Below are 17,302 nucleotides of genomic sequence, written 5' to 3'. Positions count from 1 at the left end.
GTCCTTTATCTTGATGAATTTGCTCAATAAAAAAAACAAATGAAAGATGTTTCAAAGTTCAAAGAATCAATTCTATGTTAAGTTACATTTTGTTACATTTTTAAGATACATTTTGAGCGAATAGTTTGTATCCAATCAAAGTTTATAATCAAAACAAAATAGAAAATGCATTTGATCAAATGTGAACATGCCTCAAGATGAAAACTAGAAAAACACATTTAGGCTTATTTGTGAGTATGATTTTATATACAGTGCCTTCAACAACAAGGCGAAAGTATTCGCTTTAAACATAAAGAATCTGTATTTTTTTGTGAAGAATCAACAACAAGTGGGACCCCCTTGAACTTTGCGAAAGACCTTTTGCCACATTTCAGGCTTTAAACATAAAGATATAAAACTGTATGATTTTATACAAATGAGATTTTGGATGTCATTAGATTTCAACACATTCTCAGTCAAAGAACAAAGGTCAGACACATGTGATTTCAGGTCCTCTGAAAATTAGTGACATGAAGAGTGTATGTATTCTTTTATGCTCTTTCATTGGGGTAAAACTATTCCACACTGGGAGCAGAGGTGAGGCTACCCTCCTTTGTGTGTCACCACATGACTTTTCAGGCTCCTTAATTGGGTAAAACTCTTTCCACACTGGGAGCAGAAACCCTCCTTTGTGTGTCACCACATGACTTTTCAGGCTCCTTAATTGTAAAACTCTTTCCACATTGGGAGCAGAGGTGAGGCTACCCTCCTTTGTTGTCACCAAACTTTTCAGGCTCCTTAATTGTAAAACCCTTTTTATAGGCTACCCTCCTTTGTGTGTCACCACACAAATGGGTAAAATTTCCACATTGGGAGCAGATTTCCTTTGTGTGTCACCACATGACTTTTCAGGCTCCTTAATTGGGTAAAATTCTTTCACTGGGAGCAGAGGTGAACCCTCCTTTGTGTGTCAACAAAGGTCTTAAGTAAAACCCTTTCCACACTGGGAGCCTACCCTCCTTTTGTCTCACATGACTTTTCAGGCTCCTCTGTAAAACTCTTTCCACACTGGGAGCAGATGAGGCTAGTGTATGTCACCACATGACTTTTCAGGCTCTTTAATTGGGTAAAACTCTTTCCACACTGGGAGCAGAGGTGAGGCTACCCTCCTTTGTGTGTCACCACATGACTTTTCAGGCTCCTTAATTGGGTAAAACTCTTTCCACACTGGGAGCAGAGGTGAGGCTACCCTCCTTTGTGTGTCACCACATGACTTTTCAGGCTCCTTAATTGGGTAAAACTCTTTCCACACTGGGAGCAGAGGTGAGGCTACCCTCCTTTGTGTGTCACCACATGACTTTTCAGGCTCCTTAATTGGGTAAAACTCTTTCCACATTGGGAGCAGAGGTGAGGCTACCCTCCTTTGTGTGTCACCACATGACTTTTCAGGCTCCTTAATTGGGTAAAACTCTTTCCACACTGGGAGCAGAGGTGAGGCTACCCTCCTTTGTGTGTCACCACATGACTTTTCAGGCTCCTTCCACATTGGGAGCAGAGGTAAAACTCCTTTGTGTTCCATGACTTTTCAGGCTCCTGTAAAACTCTTTCCACATTGGGAGCAGAGGTGAGGCTACCCTCCTTTGTGTGTCACCACATGACTTTTCAGGCTCCTTAATTGGGTAAAACTCTTTCCACATTGGGAGCAGAGGTGAGGCTACCCTCCTTTTGTCACCACATGTCACCACATAAACTTTTCAGGCTTTGTGTGTCATGACTTTTCAATTGGGTAAAACCCTTTCCACATTGGGAGCAGAGGTGAGGCTACCCTCCTTTGTTGTCACCACATGACTTTTCAGGTCACTCTTTCCCACTGGGAGCAGAGGTGACCCTCCTTTTTTCAGACTTTTCCTTAATTGGGTAAAACTCTTTCCACACTGGGAGCAGAGGTGAGGCTACCCTCCTTTGTGTGTCACCACATGACTTTTCAGGCTCCTTAATTGGGTAAAACCCTTTCCACACTGGGAGCAGAGGTGAGGCTACCCTCCTTTGTGTGTCACCACATGACTTTTCAGGCTCCTTAATTGGGTAAAACTCTTTCCACACTGGGAGCAGAGGTGAGGCTACCCTCCTTTGTGTGTCACCACATGACTTTTCAGGCTCCTTAATTGGGTAAAACTCTTTCCACATTGGGAGCAATGGAAAGGCTTTTCCCCTGTATGCATTCTCTCATGCATTTTCAGGCTCCCTGACTGGGTAAAACCCTTTCCACATTGAGAGCATTGGAATGGCTTTTCTCCTGTGTGTGTCCTCTCATGCTCTTTCAGTGTCCCTGACCAGCTGAAACTCTTTTCACAATGGGAACAATGGTATGGCTTTTCCCCTGTGTGTATTCTCTCATGTGATTTCAGGTTTACTAACAGGATAAAACTCTTTCCACACTGAGTGCACTGGAAAGGCTTCTCTCCTGTGTGAATCATCTCGTGCGTTTTCAGGTACCGTAACTGGCTAAAACCCTTTCCACACTGTGAGCATTGGAATGGCTTTTCTCCTGTGTGCATTCTCTCATGCTCTTTCAGTGTCCCTGACCAGCCGAAACTCTTTTCACAATGGGAACAGTGGTACGGCTTTTCCCCTGTGTGTATTCTCTCATGAGATTTCAGGTCCCCTGGTCGGGAAAATGTCTTTACACACTGAGAGCATTGGAATGGTTTTTCCCCTGTGTGTATTCTCTTATGAACTTTCAGTTCTGTTGACTCAATAAATCTCTTACCACACTGAGAGCATTGGTAAGGCTTATCTCCTGTGTGTCGTCTCTCGTGCGATTTTAGGTTACATAAATGAGTAAAACTCTTTGCACACTGAGAGCAGTTGTAAGACTTCCTCTCTGCATGTGTTCTCTTGTGGTTTTTAAGATTCCCTAAATGGTTAAAACTCTTTGCACACTGGGAACAGTTGTAAGACTTCCTCTCTGCATGTGTTCTCTTGTGGTTTTTCAGGCTCCATAAACGGGTATAACTCTTTCCACACTGGGAACAGTGGTGTCGTCTCGCTGGTTCAGACGTCTCTGGTTCCTCCGAGTCGGGTCTCTCTTCTGCCAAAGACAAACAGAGTGGTTAAAACAGGGAGACCTGAATGAAATCTCAGCATTCATTTGTCATTTTAGTCATTTATCAGACCCTCTTATCCAGAGAGACTTACAGTCAAGTGCTCTTAGCATGTGATGCATGTGCACCATTGTCTCTTAGCATGTGATGCATGTGCTCCATTGTCTCTTAGCATGTGATGCATGTGCTCCATTGTTCACATGACCCATGTATTTTGCACTGTGTGGCTTTAAGGGAATAGTATGGTCACTATTCAGAGCAACTTGTTCGTGCATCCATCTTAAGGTAGCTAGGTGAGACAACCACAACAGTGATAGTAAATACAGTTTCCCTCAGTTAGTGGATCCATCTTAAGGTAGCTAGGTGAGACAACCACAACAGTGCCATTTTTGAGATCTGGGAAAAAATTTGATTCTTTTTTGTGTGTAGTTACCCTTTAATTGAAGTGCCACCAGTCTGTCTGTAATGCGTGTGTTGCAATGGGAGTTTTTTCAAACAAAATAGTCACCGGATTGATGCAAATAATCACGATTCTGGCAGGTAGGCTCCTTTATGGTTACCTTCAAATTGTCTTTCAGTCTACCTGAAGACATTAGCATCGCTAACGGGCTACACGAAGTGGTAGACATATAGGACCAACGCGCACCGCACACACAGTGCTCACACACACACAGGGTTCAACATTAAGGTACATTTACCAGGGGCAGACTGAAATTTAACGATGTAATAATAATTTCAGGTGATTTTCATCGTTCATTTGCTGGCTGAGCAAGTAGCCTATACAGGGTTCTTACAGACATTGGCAAATTCAAGGTGTCACTACAGACCCGAGTTCGATCCCAGAACTAACAGAACTCTGCTGGTTGTCCTGGTAACAGATTTTATTTATTTATTTTTATTTTACCTTTATTTAAGCAGGCAAGTCAGTTAAGAACACATTCTTATTTTCAATGACGGCCTGGGAACAGTGGGTTAACTGCCTGTTAACCCACAGAACGACAGATTTGTACCTTGTCAGCTCAGGGGTTTGAACTCACAACCTTCCGGTTACTAGTCCAACGCTCTAACCACTAGGCTACAGCTACCAGAGGGCAGATCTATATTATTTGTTCAAACTAAACTACAGCACTTACTGTGATGAGTTAAATCTGATCCTTTCAAGCACTTCATTGTAATTTTCAAACACCTACATTTTAAGTTTAATTGTTCTCACAGCCTATAAGGATAAAAACTTCCCCCAGTAGAATAAAAAATGATATTTTTTATAAGCCCACCCAATGGAAGTATGCATTGACATTCACATAATTAACTTCACTAGGATAGGTGGTCCTTCTGTAGCTCAGTTGGTAGAGCATGGCGCTTGTAACGCCAGGGTAGTGGGTTCGATCCCCACGACCACCCATACGTAGAATGTATGCACACATGACTGTAAGTCGCTTTGGATAAAAGCGTCTGCTAAATGGCATATATGATAGGGGGCAGCATTCGGAATTTTGCATTAAAAGCGTAACCCAAAGTAAACTGCCTGCTACTCAGGCCTAGAAGATAGGAGATACATGAATGCACCAATTTGTAAGTCGCTCTGGATAAGAGCGTCTGCTAAATGACTTAAATGTAATTGGTAGATTTGGGTAGAAAACTAAAGTTTCCAAAACGTAAAATAATGTCTGCGAGTATAACAGAATGGATATGGCAGGTGAAAACGAGGAAAATCCAACCAGGAAGTACTATTATTTTGAAAGGCTGTTTTTCCATTGAAAGCCTATCCACCAAACAAAGAGAACAACCAGGAAGCCTATCCACCAAACAAAGAGAACAACTATTATTTTGAAAGGCTGTTTTTCCATTGAAAGCCTATCCACCAAACAAAGAGAACAAACAGGAAGTACTATTATTTTGAAAGGCTGTTTTTCCATTGAAAGCCTATCCACCAAACAAAGAGAACAAACAGGAAGTACTATTATTTTGAAAGGCTGTTTTTCCATTGAAAGCCTATCCACCAAACAAAGAGAACAAACAGGAAGTACTATTATTATATCTATATACATTGTGTGCAAAAGGCATGAGGAGGTAGGCAAATAATTACAATTTAGCAGATTAACACTGGAGTGAGAACTGATCAGATGAACATGTGCAGGTAGAGATACTGGTGTGCAAAAGAGCAGAAAAGTAAATAAAATATAAACAGTATGGGGATGAGGTAGGTCAATTGGGTGGGCTATATACCGATGGACTATGTACAGCTGCAGCGATCGGTTAGCTGCTCAGATAGCAGAACTCTGCCAGGACCGCAAAGCTAACTAAAAAGCAGCATTCCCCAAGAGAGGACGACTTTCACTTTAGCAGTGATAAATTCATGAACTTCTTTGAGGAAAAGATTATGATTATTAGAAAGCAAATTACGGACTCCGCTTTAAACCTGCGTATTCCTCCAAACCTCAGTTGTCCTGAGTCTGCACAACTCTGCCAGGACCTAGGATCAAGAGAGACGCTCAATTGTTTTAGTACTATATCTCTTGACACAATGATGAAAATAATCATGGCCTCTAAACCTTCAAGCTGCATACTGGACCCTATTCCAACTAAACTACTGAAAGAGCTGCTTCCTGTGCTTGGCCCTCCTATGTTGAACATAATAAACGGCTCTCTATCCACTGGATGTGTACCAAACTCACTAAAAGTGGCAGTAATAAAGCCTCTCTTGAAAAAGCCAAACCTTGACCCAGAAAATATAAAAAACTATCGGCCTATATCGAATCTTCCATTCCTCCCAAAAATGTTAGAGAAGGCTGTTGCGCAGCAACTCACTGCCTTCCTGAAGACAAACAATGTATACAAAATGCTTCAGTCTGGTTTTAGACCCCATCATAGCACTGAGACGGCACTTGTGAAGGTGGAAAATGACATTTTAATGGCATCGGACCGAGGCTCTGCATCTGTCCTCGTGCTCCTAGACCTTAGTGCTGCTTTTGATACCATCGATCACCACATTCTTTTGGAGAGATTGGAAACCCAAATTGGTCTACACGGACATGTTCTGGCCTGGTTTAGATCTTATCTGTCGGAAAGATATCAGTTTGTCTCTGTGAATGGTTTGTCCTCTGACAAATCAACTGTAAATTTTGGTGTTCCTCAAGGTTCCGTTTTAGGACCACTATTGTTTTCACTATATATTTTACCTCTTGGGGATGTTATTCGAAAACATAATGTTAACTTTCACTGCTATGCGGATGACACACAGCTGTACACTTCAATGAAACATGGTGAAGCCCCAAAATTGCCCTCGCTAGAAGCATGTGTTTCAGACATAAGGAAGTGGATGGCTGCAAACTTTCTACTATTAAACTCGGACAAAACAGAGATGCTTGTTCTAGGTCCCAAGAAACAAAGAGATCTTCTGTTGAATCTGACAAATAATCTTAATGGTTGTACAGTCGTCTCAAATAAAACTGTGAAGGACCTCGGCGTTACTCTGGACCCTGATCTCTCTTTTGAAGAACATATCAAGACCATTTCAAGGACAGCTTTTTTCCATCTACGTAACATTGCAAAAAAATCAGAAACTTTCTGTCCAAAAATGATGCAGAAATATTAATCCATGCTTTTGTCACTTCTAGGTTAGACTACTGCAATGCTCTACTTTCCGGCTACCCGGATAAAGCACTAAATAAACTTCAGTTAGTGCTAAATACGGCTGCTAGAATCCTGACTAGAACCAACAAATTTGATCATATTACTCCAGTGCTAGCCTCTCTACACTGGCTTCCTGTCAAAGCAAGGGCTGATTTCAAGGTTTTACTGCTAACCTACAAAGCATTACATGGGCTTGCTCCTACCTATCTCTCTGATTTGGTCCTGCCGTACATACCTACACGTACGCTATGGTCAGAAGACGCAGGCCTCCTAATTGTCCCTAGAATTTCTAAGCAAACAGCGGGAGGCAGGGCTTTCTCCTATAGAGCTCCATTTTTATGGAACGGTCTGCCTACCCATGTCAGAGACTCAAACTCGGTCTCATCCTTTAAGTCTTTACTGAAGACTCATCTCTTCAGTGGGTCATATGATTGAGTGTAGTCTGGCCCAGGAGTGGGAGGGTGAACGGAAAGGCTCTGGAGCAACGAACCGCCCTTGCCGTCTCTGCCTGGCCGGTTCCCCTCTTTCCACTGGGATTCTCTGCCTCTACCCTGTTACAGGGGCTGAGTCACTGGCTTACTGGGGCTCTCTCATGCTGTCCCTGGAGGGGGTGCGTCACCTGAGTGGGTTGATTCACTGTTGTGGTCATCCTGTCTGGGCCCCCCCCCCTTGGGTTGTGCCGTGGCGGAGATCTTTGTGGGCTATACTCAGCCTTGTCTCAGGATGGTAAGTTGGTGGTTGAAGATATCCCTCTAGTGGTGTGGGGGCTGTGCTTTGGCAAAGTGGGTGGGGTTATATCCTTCCTGTTTGGCCCTGTCCAGGGGTGTCCTCGGATGGGGCCACAGTGTCTCCTGACCCCTCCTGTCTCAGCCTCCAGTATTTATGCTGCAGTAGTTTATGTGTCGGGGGGCTAGGGTCAGTTTGTTATATCTGGAGTACTTCTCCTGTCCTATTCGGTGTCCTGTGTGAATCTAAGTGTGCGTTCTCTAATTCTCTCCTTTCTTTCTCTCTCTCGGAGGACCTGAGCCCTAGGACCATGCCCCAGGACTACCTGACATGATGACTCCTTGCTGTCCCCAGTCCACCTGGCCATGCTGCTGCTCCAGTTTCAACTGACCTGAGCCGTAGGACCATGCCCCAGGACTACCTGACATGATGACTCCTTGCTGTCCCCAGTCCACCTGACTGTGCTGCTGCTCCAGTTTCAACTGTTCTGCCTTATTATTATTCGACCATGCTGGTCATTTATGAACATTTGAACATCTTGGCCATGTTCTGTTATAATCTCCACCCGGCACAGCCAGAAGAGGACTGGCCATCCCACATAGCCTGGTTCCTCTCTCGGTTTCTTCCTAGGTTTTGTCCTTTCTAGGGAGTTTTTCCTAGCCAACGTGCTTCTACACCTGCATTGCTTGCTGTTTGGGGTTTTAGGCTGGGTTTCTGTACAGCACTTTGTGATATCAGCTGATGTATGAAGGGCTATATAAATACATTTGATTTGATTTTGATTTGAGTAGTCAGTCTGTCCATGTGGTAGTAGTCAGTCTGTCCATGTGATAGTAGTCAGTCTGCCCATGTGATAGTAGTCAGTCTGTCCATGTGGTAGTAGTCAGTCTGTCCATGAGGTAGTAGTGATAGTAGTCAGTCTGTCCATGTGATAGTAGTGATAGTAGTCAGTCTGTCCATGTGATAGTAGTGATAGTAGTCAGTCTGTCCATGTAGTGGTAGTAGTCAGTCTGTCCATGTGGTAGTAGTCAGTCTGTCCATGTGGTAGTAGTCAGTCTGTCCATGTGGTAGTAGTGGTAGTAGTCAGTCTGTCCATGTGGTAGTAGTGGTAGTAGTCAGTCTGTCCATGTGGTAGTAGTGGTAGTAGTCAGTCTGTCCATGTGGTAGTAGTGGTAGTAGTCAGTCTGTCCATGTGGTAGTAGTCAGTATGTCCATGTGGTAGTAGTCAGTCTGTCCATGTGGTAGTAGTCAGTCTGTCCATGTGATAGTAGTCAGTCTGTCCATGTGGTAGTAGTCAGTCTGTCCATGTGGTAGTAGTGGTAGTAGTCAGTCTGTCCATGTGGTAGTAGTGGTAGTAGTCAGTCTGTCCATGTGGTAGTAGTCAGTCTGTCCATGTGGTAGTAGTCAGTCTGTCCATGTGGTAGTGGTGGTAGTAGTCAGTCTGTCCATGTGGTAGTAGTCAGTCTGTCCATGTGGTAGTAGTCAGTCTGTCCATGTGGTAGTAGTCAGTCTGTCCATGTGGTAGTAGTCAGTCTGTCCATGTGGTAGTAGTGGTAGTAGTCAGTCTGTCCATGTGGTAGTAGTGGTAGTAGTCAGTCTGTCCATGTGGTAGTGGTGGTAGTAGTCAGTCTGTCCATGTGGTAGTGGTGGTAGTAGTCAGTCTGTCCATGTGGTAGTAGTGGTAGTAGTCAGTCTGTCCATGTGGTAGTGGTGGTAGTAGTCAGTCTGTCCATGTGGTAGTAGTGGTAGTAGTCAGTCTGTCCATGTGGTAGTGGTGGTAGTAGTCAGTCTGTCCATGTGGTAGTAGTCAGTCTGTCCATGTGGTAGTAGTCAGTCTGTCCATGTGGTAGTAGTGGTAGTAGTCAGTCTGTCCATGTGGTAGTAGTGGTAGTAGTCAGTCTGTCCATGTGGTAGTGGTGGTAGTAGTCAGTCTGTCCATGTGGTAGTGGTGGTAGTAGTCAGTCTGTCCATGTGGTAGTAGTCAGTCTGTCCATGTGGTAGTGGTGGTAGTAGTCAGTCTGTCCATGTGGTAGTAGTCAGTCTGTCCATGTGGTAGTAGTGGTAGTAGTCAGTCTGTCCATGTGGTAGTAGTCAGTCTGTCCATGGTGGTAGTAATCAGTCTGTCCATGTGCAGTAGTTTTATAGTACAGTCATGTGTGCATACATTGTGGTAGTAGTCCCAGTCTGTCCATACCCTGGTAGTAGTCATGTCTGTCCATGAGGTAGTAGAAGGTAGTAGTCAGTCTGTCCATGTGGTAGTAGTCAGTCTGACCATGTGGTAGTAGTCAGTCTGTCCATGTGGTAGTAGTGGTAGTAGTCAGTCTGTCCATGTGGTAGTAGTCAGTCTGTCCATGTGGTAGTAGTCAGTCAGTCTGTCCATGTGGTAGTAGTGGTAGTAGTCAGTCTGTCCATGTGGTAGTAGTCAGTCTGTCCAGTGTAGTGTCCATGTGGTAGTAGTCAGTCTGTCCATGTGGTAGTAGTCAGTCTGTCCATGTGGTAGTAGTGATAGTAGTCAGTCTGTCCATGTGGTAGTAGTCAGTCTGTCCATGTGGTAGTAGTGGTAGTAGTCAGTCTGTCCATGTGGTAGTAGTCAGTCTGTCCATGTGGTAGTAGTCAGTCTGTCCATGTGGTAGTAGTCAGTCTGTCCATGTGGTAGTAGTCAGTCTGTCCATGTGGTAGTAGTCAGTCTGTCCATGTGGTAGTAGTCAGTCTGTCCATGTGGTAGTAGTGGTAGTAGTCAGTCTGTCCATGTGGTAGTAGTCAGTCTGTCCATGTGGTAGTAGTGGTAGTAGTCAGTCTGTCCATGTGGTAGTAGTGGTAGTCGTCAGTCTGTCCATGTGGTAGTAGTCAGTCTGTCCATGTGGTAGTAGTGATAGTAGTCAATCTGTCCATGTGGTAGTCGTCAGTCTGTCCATGTGGTAGTAGTCAGTCTGTCCATGTGGTAGTAGTCAGTCTGTCCATGTGGTAGTAGTGGTAGTAGTCAATCTGTCCATGTGGTAGTCGTCAGTCTGTCCATGTGGTAGTAGTCAGTCTGTCCATGTGGTAGTAGTCAGTCTGTTCATGTGGTAGTAGTGGTAGTAGTCAGTCTGTCCATGTGGTAGTAGTGGTAGTAGTCAGTCTGTCCATGTGGTAGTAGTGGTAGTAGTCAGTCTATCCATGTGGTAGTAGTCAGTCTGTCCATGTGGTAGTAGTCAGTCTGTTCATGTGGTAGTAGTCAGTCTGTCCATGTGGTAGTAGTGGTAGTAGTCAGTCTGTCCATGTGGTAGTGGTGGTAGTAGTCAGTCTGTCCATGTGGTAGTGGTGGTAGTAGTCAGTCTGTCCATGTGGTAGTAGTGGTAGTAGTCAGTCTGTCCATGTGGTAGTAGTGGTAGTAGTCAGTCTGTCCATGTGGTAGTGGTGGTAGTAGTCAGTCTGTCCATGTGGTAGTAGTCAGTCTGTCCATGTGGTAGTAGTCAGTCTGTCCATGTGGTAGTAGTCAGTCTGTCCATGTGGTAGTAGTCAGTCTGTCCATGTGGTAGTGGTGGTAGTAGTCAGTCTGTCCATGTGGTAGTAGTCAGTCTGTCCATGTGGTAGTAGTCAGTCTGTCCATGTGTAGTAGTGGTAGTAGTCAGTCTGTCCATGTGGTAGTAGTGGTAGTAGTCAGTCTGTCCATGTGGTAGTGGTGGTAGTAGTCAGTCTGTCCATGTGGTAGTAGTGGTAGTAGTCAGTCTGTCCATGTGGTAGTAGTGGTAGTAGTCAGTCTGTCCATGTGGTAGTAGTCAGTCTGTCCATGTGGTAGTAGTCAGTATGTCCATGTGGTAGTAGTCAGTCTGTCCATGTGGTAGTAGTCAGTCTGTCCATGTGGTAGTAGTCAGTCTGTCCATGTGGTAGTAGTGGTAGTAGTCAGTCTGTCCATGTGGTAGTAGTCAGTCAGTCTGTCCATGTGGTAGTAGTCAGTCAGTCTGTCCATGTGGTAGTAGTGGTAGTAGTCAGTCTATCCATGTGGTAGTAGTGGTAGTAGTCAGTCTGTCCATGTGGTAGTAGTGGTAGTAGTCAGTCTGTCCATGTGGTAGTAGTCAGTCTGTCCATGTGGTAGTAGTGATAGTAGTCAGTCTGTCCATGTGATAGTAGTCAGTCTGTCCATGTGGTAGTAGTGGTAGTAGTCAGTCTGTCCATGTGGTAGTAGTCAGTATGTCCATGTGGTAGTAGTCAGTCTGTCCATGTGGTAGTAGTGATAGTAGTCAGTCTGTCCATGTGATAGTAGTCAGTCTGTCCATGTGGTAGTAGTCAGTCTGTCCATGTGGTAGTAGTCAGTCTGTCCATGTGGTAGTAGTCAGTCTGTCCATGTGTGGTAGTAGTGGTAGTAGTCAGTCTGTCCATGTGGTAGTAGTCAGTCTGTCCATGTGGTAGTAGTGGTAGTAGTCAGTCTGTCCATGTGGTAGTAGTCAGTCTGTCCATGTGGTAGTAGTGGTAGTAGTCAGTCTGTCCATGTGGTAGTAGTCAGTCTGTCCATGTGGTAGTAGTCAGTCTGTCCATGTGGTAGTAGTGGTAGTAGTCAGTCTGTCCATGTGGTAGTAGTCGACAGTCTGTCCATGTGGTAGTAGTGGTAGTAGTCAGTCTGTCCATGTGGTAGTAGTCAGTCTGTCCATGTGGTAGTAGTGGTAGTCGTCAGTCTGTCCATGTGGTAGTAGTCAGTCTGTCCATGTGGTAGTAGTCAGTCTGTCCATGTGGTAGTAGTGGTAGTAGTCAATCTGTCCATGTGGTAGTCGACAGTCTGTCCATGTGGTAGTAGTCAGTCTGTCCATGTGGTAGTAGTCAGTCTGTTCATGTGGTAGTAGTGGTAGTAGTCAGTCTGTCCATGTGGTAGTAGTGGTAGTAGTCAGTCTGTCCATGTGGTAGTAGTGGTAGTAGTCAGTCTATCCATGTGGTAGTAGTCAGTCTGTCCATGTGGTAGTAGTCAGTCTGTTCATGTGGTAGTAGTCAGTCTGTCCATGTGGTAGTAGTCAGTCTGTCCATGTGGTAGTAGTCAGTCTGTCCATGTGGTAGTAGTGATAGTAGTCAGTCTATCCATGTGGTAGTAGTGGTAGTAGTCAGTCTATCCATGTGGTAGTAGTCAGTCTGTCCATGTGGTAGTAGTCAGTCTGTCCATGTGGTAGTAGTGGTAGTAGTCAGTCTATCCATCAGTCTGTCCATGTGGTAGTAGTGGTAGTAGTCAGTCTGTCCATGTGGTAGTAGTCAGTCTGTCCATGTGGTAGTAGTGGTAGTAGTCAGTCTGTCCATGTGGTAGTAGTCAGTCTGTCCATGTGGTAGTAGTGGTAGTAGTCAGTCTGTCCATGTGGTAGTAGTCAGTCTGTCCATGTGGTAGTAGTGGTAGTAGTCAGTCTGTCCATGTGGTAGTAGTCAGTCTGTCCATGTGGTAGTAGTGATAGTAGTCAGTCTGTCCATGTGGTAGTAGTCAGTCTGTCCATGTGGTAGTAGTCAGTCTGTCCATGTGGTAGTAGTCAGTCTGTCCATGTGGTAGTAGTGATAGTAGTCATGTGGTAGTCAGTCCATGTGGTAGTAGTCAGTCTGTCCATGTGGTAGTAGTCAGTCTGTCCAGTAGTGGTAGTAGTCAGTCTGTCCATGTGGTAGTAGTCAGTCTGTCCATGTGGTAGTAGTGATAGTAGTCAGTCTGTCCATGTGATAGTAGTCAGTCTGTCCATGTGGTAGTAGTCAGTCTGTCCATGTGGTAGTAGTCAGTCTGTCCATGTGGTAGTAGTGGTAGTAGTCAGTCTGTCCATGTGGTAGTAGTCAGTCTGTCCATGTGGTAGTAGTGGTAGAAGTCAGTCTGTCCATGTGGTAGTAGTGGTAGTAGTCAGTCTGTCCATGTGGTAGTAGTCAGTCTGTCCATGTGGTAGTAGTCAGTCTGTCCATGTGGTAGTAGTCAGTCTGTCCATGTGGTAGTAGTGGTAGTAGTCAATCTGTCCATGTGGTAGTCGTCAGTCTGTCCATGTGGTAGTAGTCAGTCTGTCCATGTGGTAGTAGTCAGTCTGTTCATGTGGTAGTAGTCAGTCTGTCCATGTGGTAGTAGTCAGTCTGTCCATGTGGTAGTAGTGGTAGTAGTCAGTCTGTCCATGTGGTAGTAGTGGTAGTAGTCAGTCTATCCATGTGGTAGTAGTCAGTCTGTCCATGTGGTAGTAGTCAGTCTGTCCATGTGGTAGTAGTGATAGTAGTCAGTCTATCCATGTGGTAGTAGTCAGTCTGTCCATGTGGTAGTAGTCAGTCTGTCCATGTGGTAGTAGTCAGTCTGTCCATGTGGTAGTAGTGGTAGTAGTCAGTCTGTCCATGTGGTAGCAGTCAGTCTGTCCATGTGGTAGTAGTGGTAGTAGTCAGTCTGTCCATGTGGTAGTAGTCAGTCTGTCCATGTGGTAGTAGTGGTAGTAGTCAGTCTGTCCATGTGGTAGTAGTCAGTCTGTCCATGTGGTAGTAGTGATAGTAGTCAGTCTGTCCATGTGGTAGTAGTTAGTCTGTCCATGTGGTAGTAGTCAGTCTGTCCATGTGGTAGTAGTCAGTCTGTCCATGTGGTAGTAGTCAGTCTGTCCATGTGGTAGTAGTGATAGTAGTCAGTCTATCCATGTGGTAGTAGTCAGTCTGTCCATGTGGTAGTAGTCAGTCTGTCCATGTGGTAGTAGTCAGTCTGTCCATGTGGTAGTAGTGATAGTAGTCAGTCTGTCCATGTGGTAGTAGTCAGTCTGTCCATGTGGTAGTAGTGATAGTAGTCAGTCTGTCCATGTGGTAGTAGTGATAGTAGTCAGTCTGTCCATGTGGTAGTAGTCAGTCTGTCCATGTGGTACTAGTCAGTCTGTCCATGTGGTAGTAGTCAGTCTGTCCATGTGGTAGTAGTGATAGTAGTCAGTCTGTCCATGTGGTAGTAGTGATAGTAGTCAGTCTGTCCATGTGGTAGTAGTCAGTCTGTCCATGTGGTAGTAGTGGTAGTAGTCAGTCTGTCCATGTGGTAGTAGTCAGTCTGTCCATGTGGTAGTAGTCAGTCTGTTCATGTGGTAGTAGTCAGTCTGTCCATGTGGTAGTAGTCAGTCTGTCCACGTGGTAGTAGTCAGTCTGTCCACGTGGTAGTAGTCAGTCTGTCCATGTGGTAGTAGTCAGTCTGTCCATGTGGTAGTAGTCAGTCTGTCCATGTGGTAGTAGTCAGTCTGTCCATGTGGTAGTAGTCAGTCTGTCCATGTGGTAGTAGTCAGTCTGTCCATGTGGTAGTAGTCAGTCTGTCCATGTGGTAGTAGTGGTAGTAGTCAGTCTGTCTATGTGGTAGTAGTTAGTCTGTCCATGTGGTAGTAGTGGTAGTAGTCAGTCTGTCCATGTGGTAGTAGTCAGTCTGTCCATGTGGTAGTAGTGATAGTAGTCAGTCTGTCCATGTGGTAGTAGTCAGTCTGTCCATGTGGTAGTAGTGGTAGTAGTCAGTCTGTCCATGTGGTAGTAGTCAGTCTGTCCATGTGGTAGTAGTGATAGTAGTCAGTCTGTCCATGTGGTAGTAGTGATAGTAGTCAGTCTGTCCATGTGGTAGTAGTCAGTCTGTCCATGTGGTAGTAGTGATAGTAGTCAGTCTGTCCATGTGGTAGTAGTCAGTCTGTCCATGTGGTAGTAGTGGTAGTAGTCAGTCTGTCCATGTGGTAGTAGTCAGTCTGTCCATGTGGTAGTAGTCAGTCTGTCCATGTGGTAGTAGTCAGTCTGTTCATGTGGTAGTAGTCAGTCTGTCCATGTGGTAGTAGTCAGTCTGTCCACGTGGTAGTAGTCAGTCTGTCCACGTGGTAGTAGTCAGTCTGTCCACGTGGTAGTAGTCAGTCTGTCCATGTGGTAGTAGTCAGTCTGTCCATGTGGTAGTAGTCAGTCTGTCCATGTGGTAGTAGTCAGTCTGTCCATGTGGTAGTAGTCAGTCTGTCCATGTGGTAGTAGTCAGTCTATCCATGTGGTAGTAGTCAGTCTGTCCATGTGGTAGTAGTGGTAGTAGTCAGTCTGTCCATGTGGTAGTAGTGGTAGTAGTCAGTCTGTCCATGTGGTAGTAGTCAGTCTGTCCATGTGATAGTAGTCATAGAAATGTTGAAGACTTATTTAGTGGGTCGGATACGAGGCTTCTAACGGTTACAGAATACAAAAAATAAATTTGCGTCGCGGAAACCATGACGCACTACCAGATGAGCTAAAATACATTTTGTCCCGCTCAGAGCCGAGGAGCCCCTGAGGAGAACGAGCGGGGTGCCAGCTAAACAACCGGTCCCTCAACGTCAGCCAAACAAAGGAGCTGCCACCTGAGTGGCACAGCGGTCTATAGCACTGCATCACAGTGCTTAAGGTGTCACTACAGACCTGGGTTCGATCCCAGAATGAACAGAACTCTGCTGGTTGTCCTGGTAACAGATACCAGTGGGCAGATCTATTGTATTTGTTCAAACTAAACTACAGCACTTACTTTGATGAGTCAAATCTGATCCTTTCTTCTCTTCTCCTCCTTTCACAGTTCCACTCAGCCCCGTTGTTTTCCTGCAGTCCACCAGCAGCACAGACAACCTCTTCATACCCAGCAGTAAGGTGCTACCAGGAGAGGCACGACACATGGACCCCGGGAGGGTGGAAGGGCAACCGTTGTCCTAGTAACCATAAAGAGGGGACACAGACACACATCATTATGGATGCTGATGCCACTGTTGTCATAAAATGCTTTACAGAAACCCAGCCCAGACCCAGAGAGAGAAAGCTGTATGCTAGACCAGACCAAGCTGTATGCTAGACCAGACCAAGCTGTATGCTAGACCAGACCAAGCTGTATGCTAGACCAGACCAAGCTGTACCATCTGGTGTTCTGATCTGGAGAGACTCTTCACTGCCTCGTCAGCATCAGGATGTTGTTGAGGCTCCCCAGAAGATCCACGATAGTCATGTCTCTCTCCTGTTTGAATGAGAACATCAAACAGATGGTAAACATATGATCTTCTATTGCAATCATAGAGTCTTACAAGAGGCATTAATATATCTAAACAGGGCCCAAATGTCCACTTTCATCATCATTTTATAAAATATTGTTTATGATGTAATTGTAAAAGGGTCGTTCAGCGAAATGAGTGCATTTTGTGTCCCTTTGAAACTTGAAGTAGAAATCACCTATAGAGTTTTAAAGGTGTGTTATTGGATGAAGTGCAGTCTAATAGAACACATGGAGAACTCCAGAAATGTTTACATTTAAAAGTCCCCCAAAGTATATGTATCAATGGCAGATTGCCCCTTAAACATGTCCTACAGTACTGAACAACATATTCAAGTGTAGAACTTCAGTAGAATGCTCCTTTCAAACCACACATTAGTTCAACAATTGCATAGTTTGTGCCCCTGTTTTTAAGACAGTACTCACTGGTGGTAATCTGATCTTCTGTCTCTTCCTCTTTCACTCCCAAAACGTCTTCCTCCTCTTCCTCTTTTACTCCAAGAGGTTCTTTCTCTTCTTCACTACATTTTCTTCTTTTAATGTTATGGCATCTTCCTCCTTTTTGATTAAGAAACATATCTCCTCTTCGTCTTTTACTCCAAAAGGTTCTTTTTCTTCTTTCACTGTAATATCCACATCTTCTTCTTCTAATGTGACAGTCTCTTCTTCCTTTTTATTCTTAAAGCTTCTTCCTCTTCTTCTTTTACGATGATGTTCAGCCCTAGAGCTTCTTTCGCTTTCTCCATATTTCTTAGTGAGCTCATGGTCGGGATGTTAGCTAGCTAGCTAGCATTAGCTATTATCCTAGTGCAGTAACGTTCTCAATTTAACAAATTGGCGCATTTAATTTAACAAGCAAATAACTTCTATAAATCTTCTTAAATAACACTGACATTAATACACACAAGAA

At 44.7% G+C, this 17,302-nt stretch overlaps 1 protein-coding gene across 1 annotated transcript; it reads right to left on the bottom strand.

The window, feature by feature from the left end:
* Positions 1-1,894: 1,894 nt before the first annotated feature.
* Positions 1,895-16,925, bottom strand: LOC124018700 (zinc finger protein 239-like). The gene is made up of 4 exons (XM_046334052.1): positions 16,819-16,925; positions 16,262-16,359; positions 15,883-16,060; positions 1,895-3,070 (listed from the first exon to the last, which is right to left on the bottom strand). Exons 2-4 carry the CDS (start codon positions 16,262-16,264, stop codon positions 2,100-2,102), a joined length of 1,152 nt encoding a protein of 383 aa, XP_046190008.1. The 5' UTR covers positions 16,265-16,359; positions 16,819-16,925; the 3' UTR covers positions 1,895-2,099.
* Between the last annotated feature and the right edge of the window lie 377 nt (positions 16,926-17,302).

Source organism: Oncorhynchus gorbuscha, unplaced genomic scaffold (assembly GCF_021184085.1).
Source record: "Oncorhynchus gorbuscha isolate QuinsamMale2020 ecotype Even-year unplaced genomic scaffold, OgorEven_v1.0 Un_scaffold_564, whole genome shotgun sequence".
In the NCBI taxonomy this organism is placed as follows: Eukaryota; Metazoa; Chordata; class Actinopteri; order Salmoniformes; family Salmonidae; genus Oncorhynchus; species Oncorhynchus gorbuscha.
The sequence above is the reverse complement of the archived record's forward strand: the minus strand, read 5'-3'. Positions and strand labels throughout refer to the sequence as shown.

What these genes read in the sequence shown, in the direction of transcription:
- LOC124018700 (XM_046334052.1), bottom strand. An exon ending in ATCAGATTTGACTCATCAAA is followed by an intron (nt 3,071 to 15,882) that starts GTAAGTGCTGTA and finishes TGTCTTTGGCAG; the next exon opens with AAGAGAGACCCGACTCGGAG.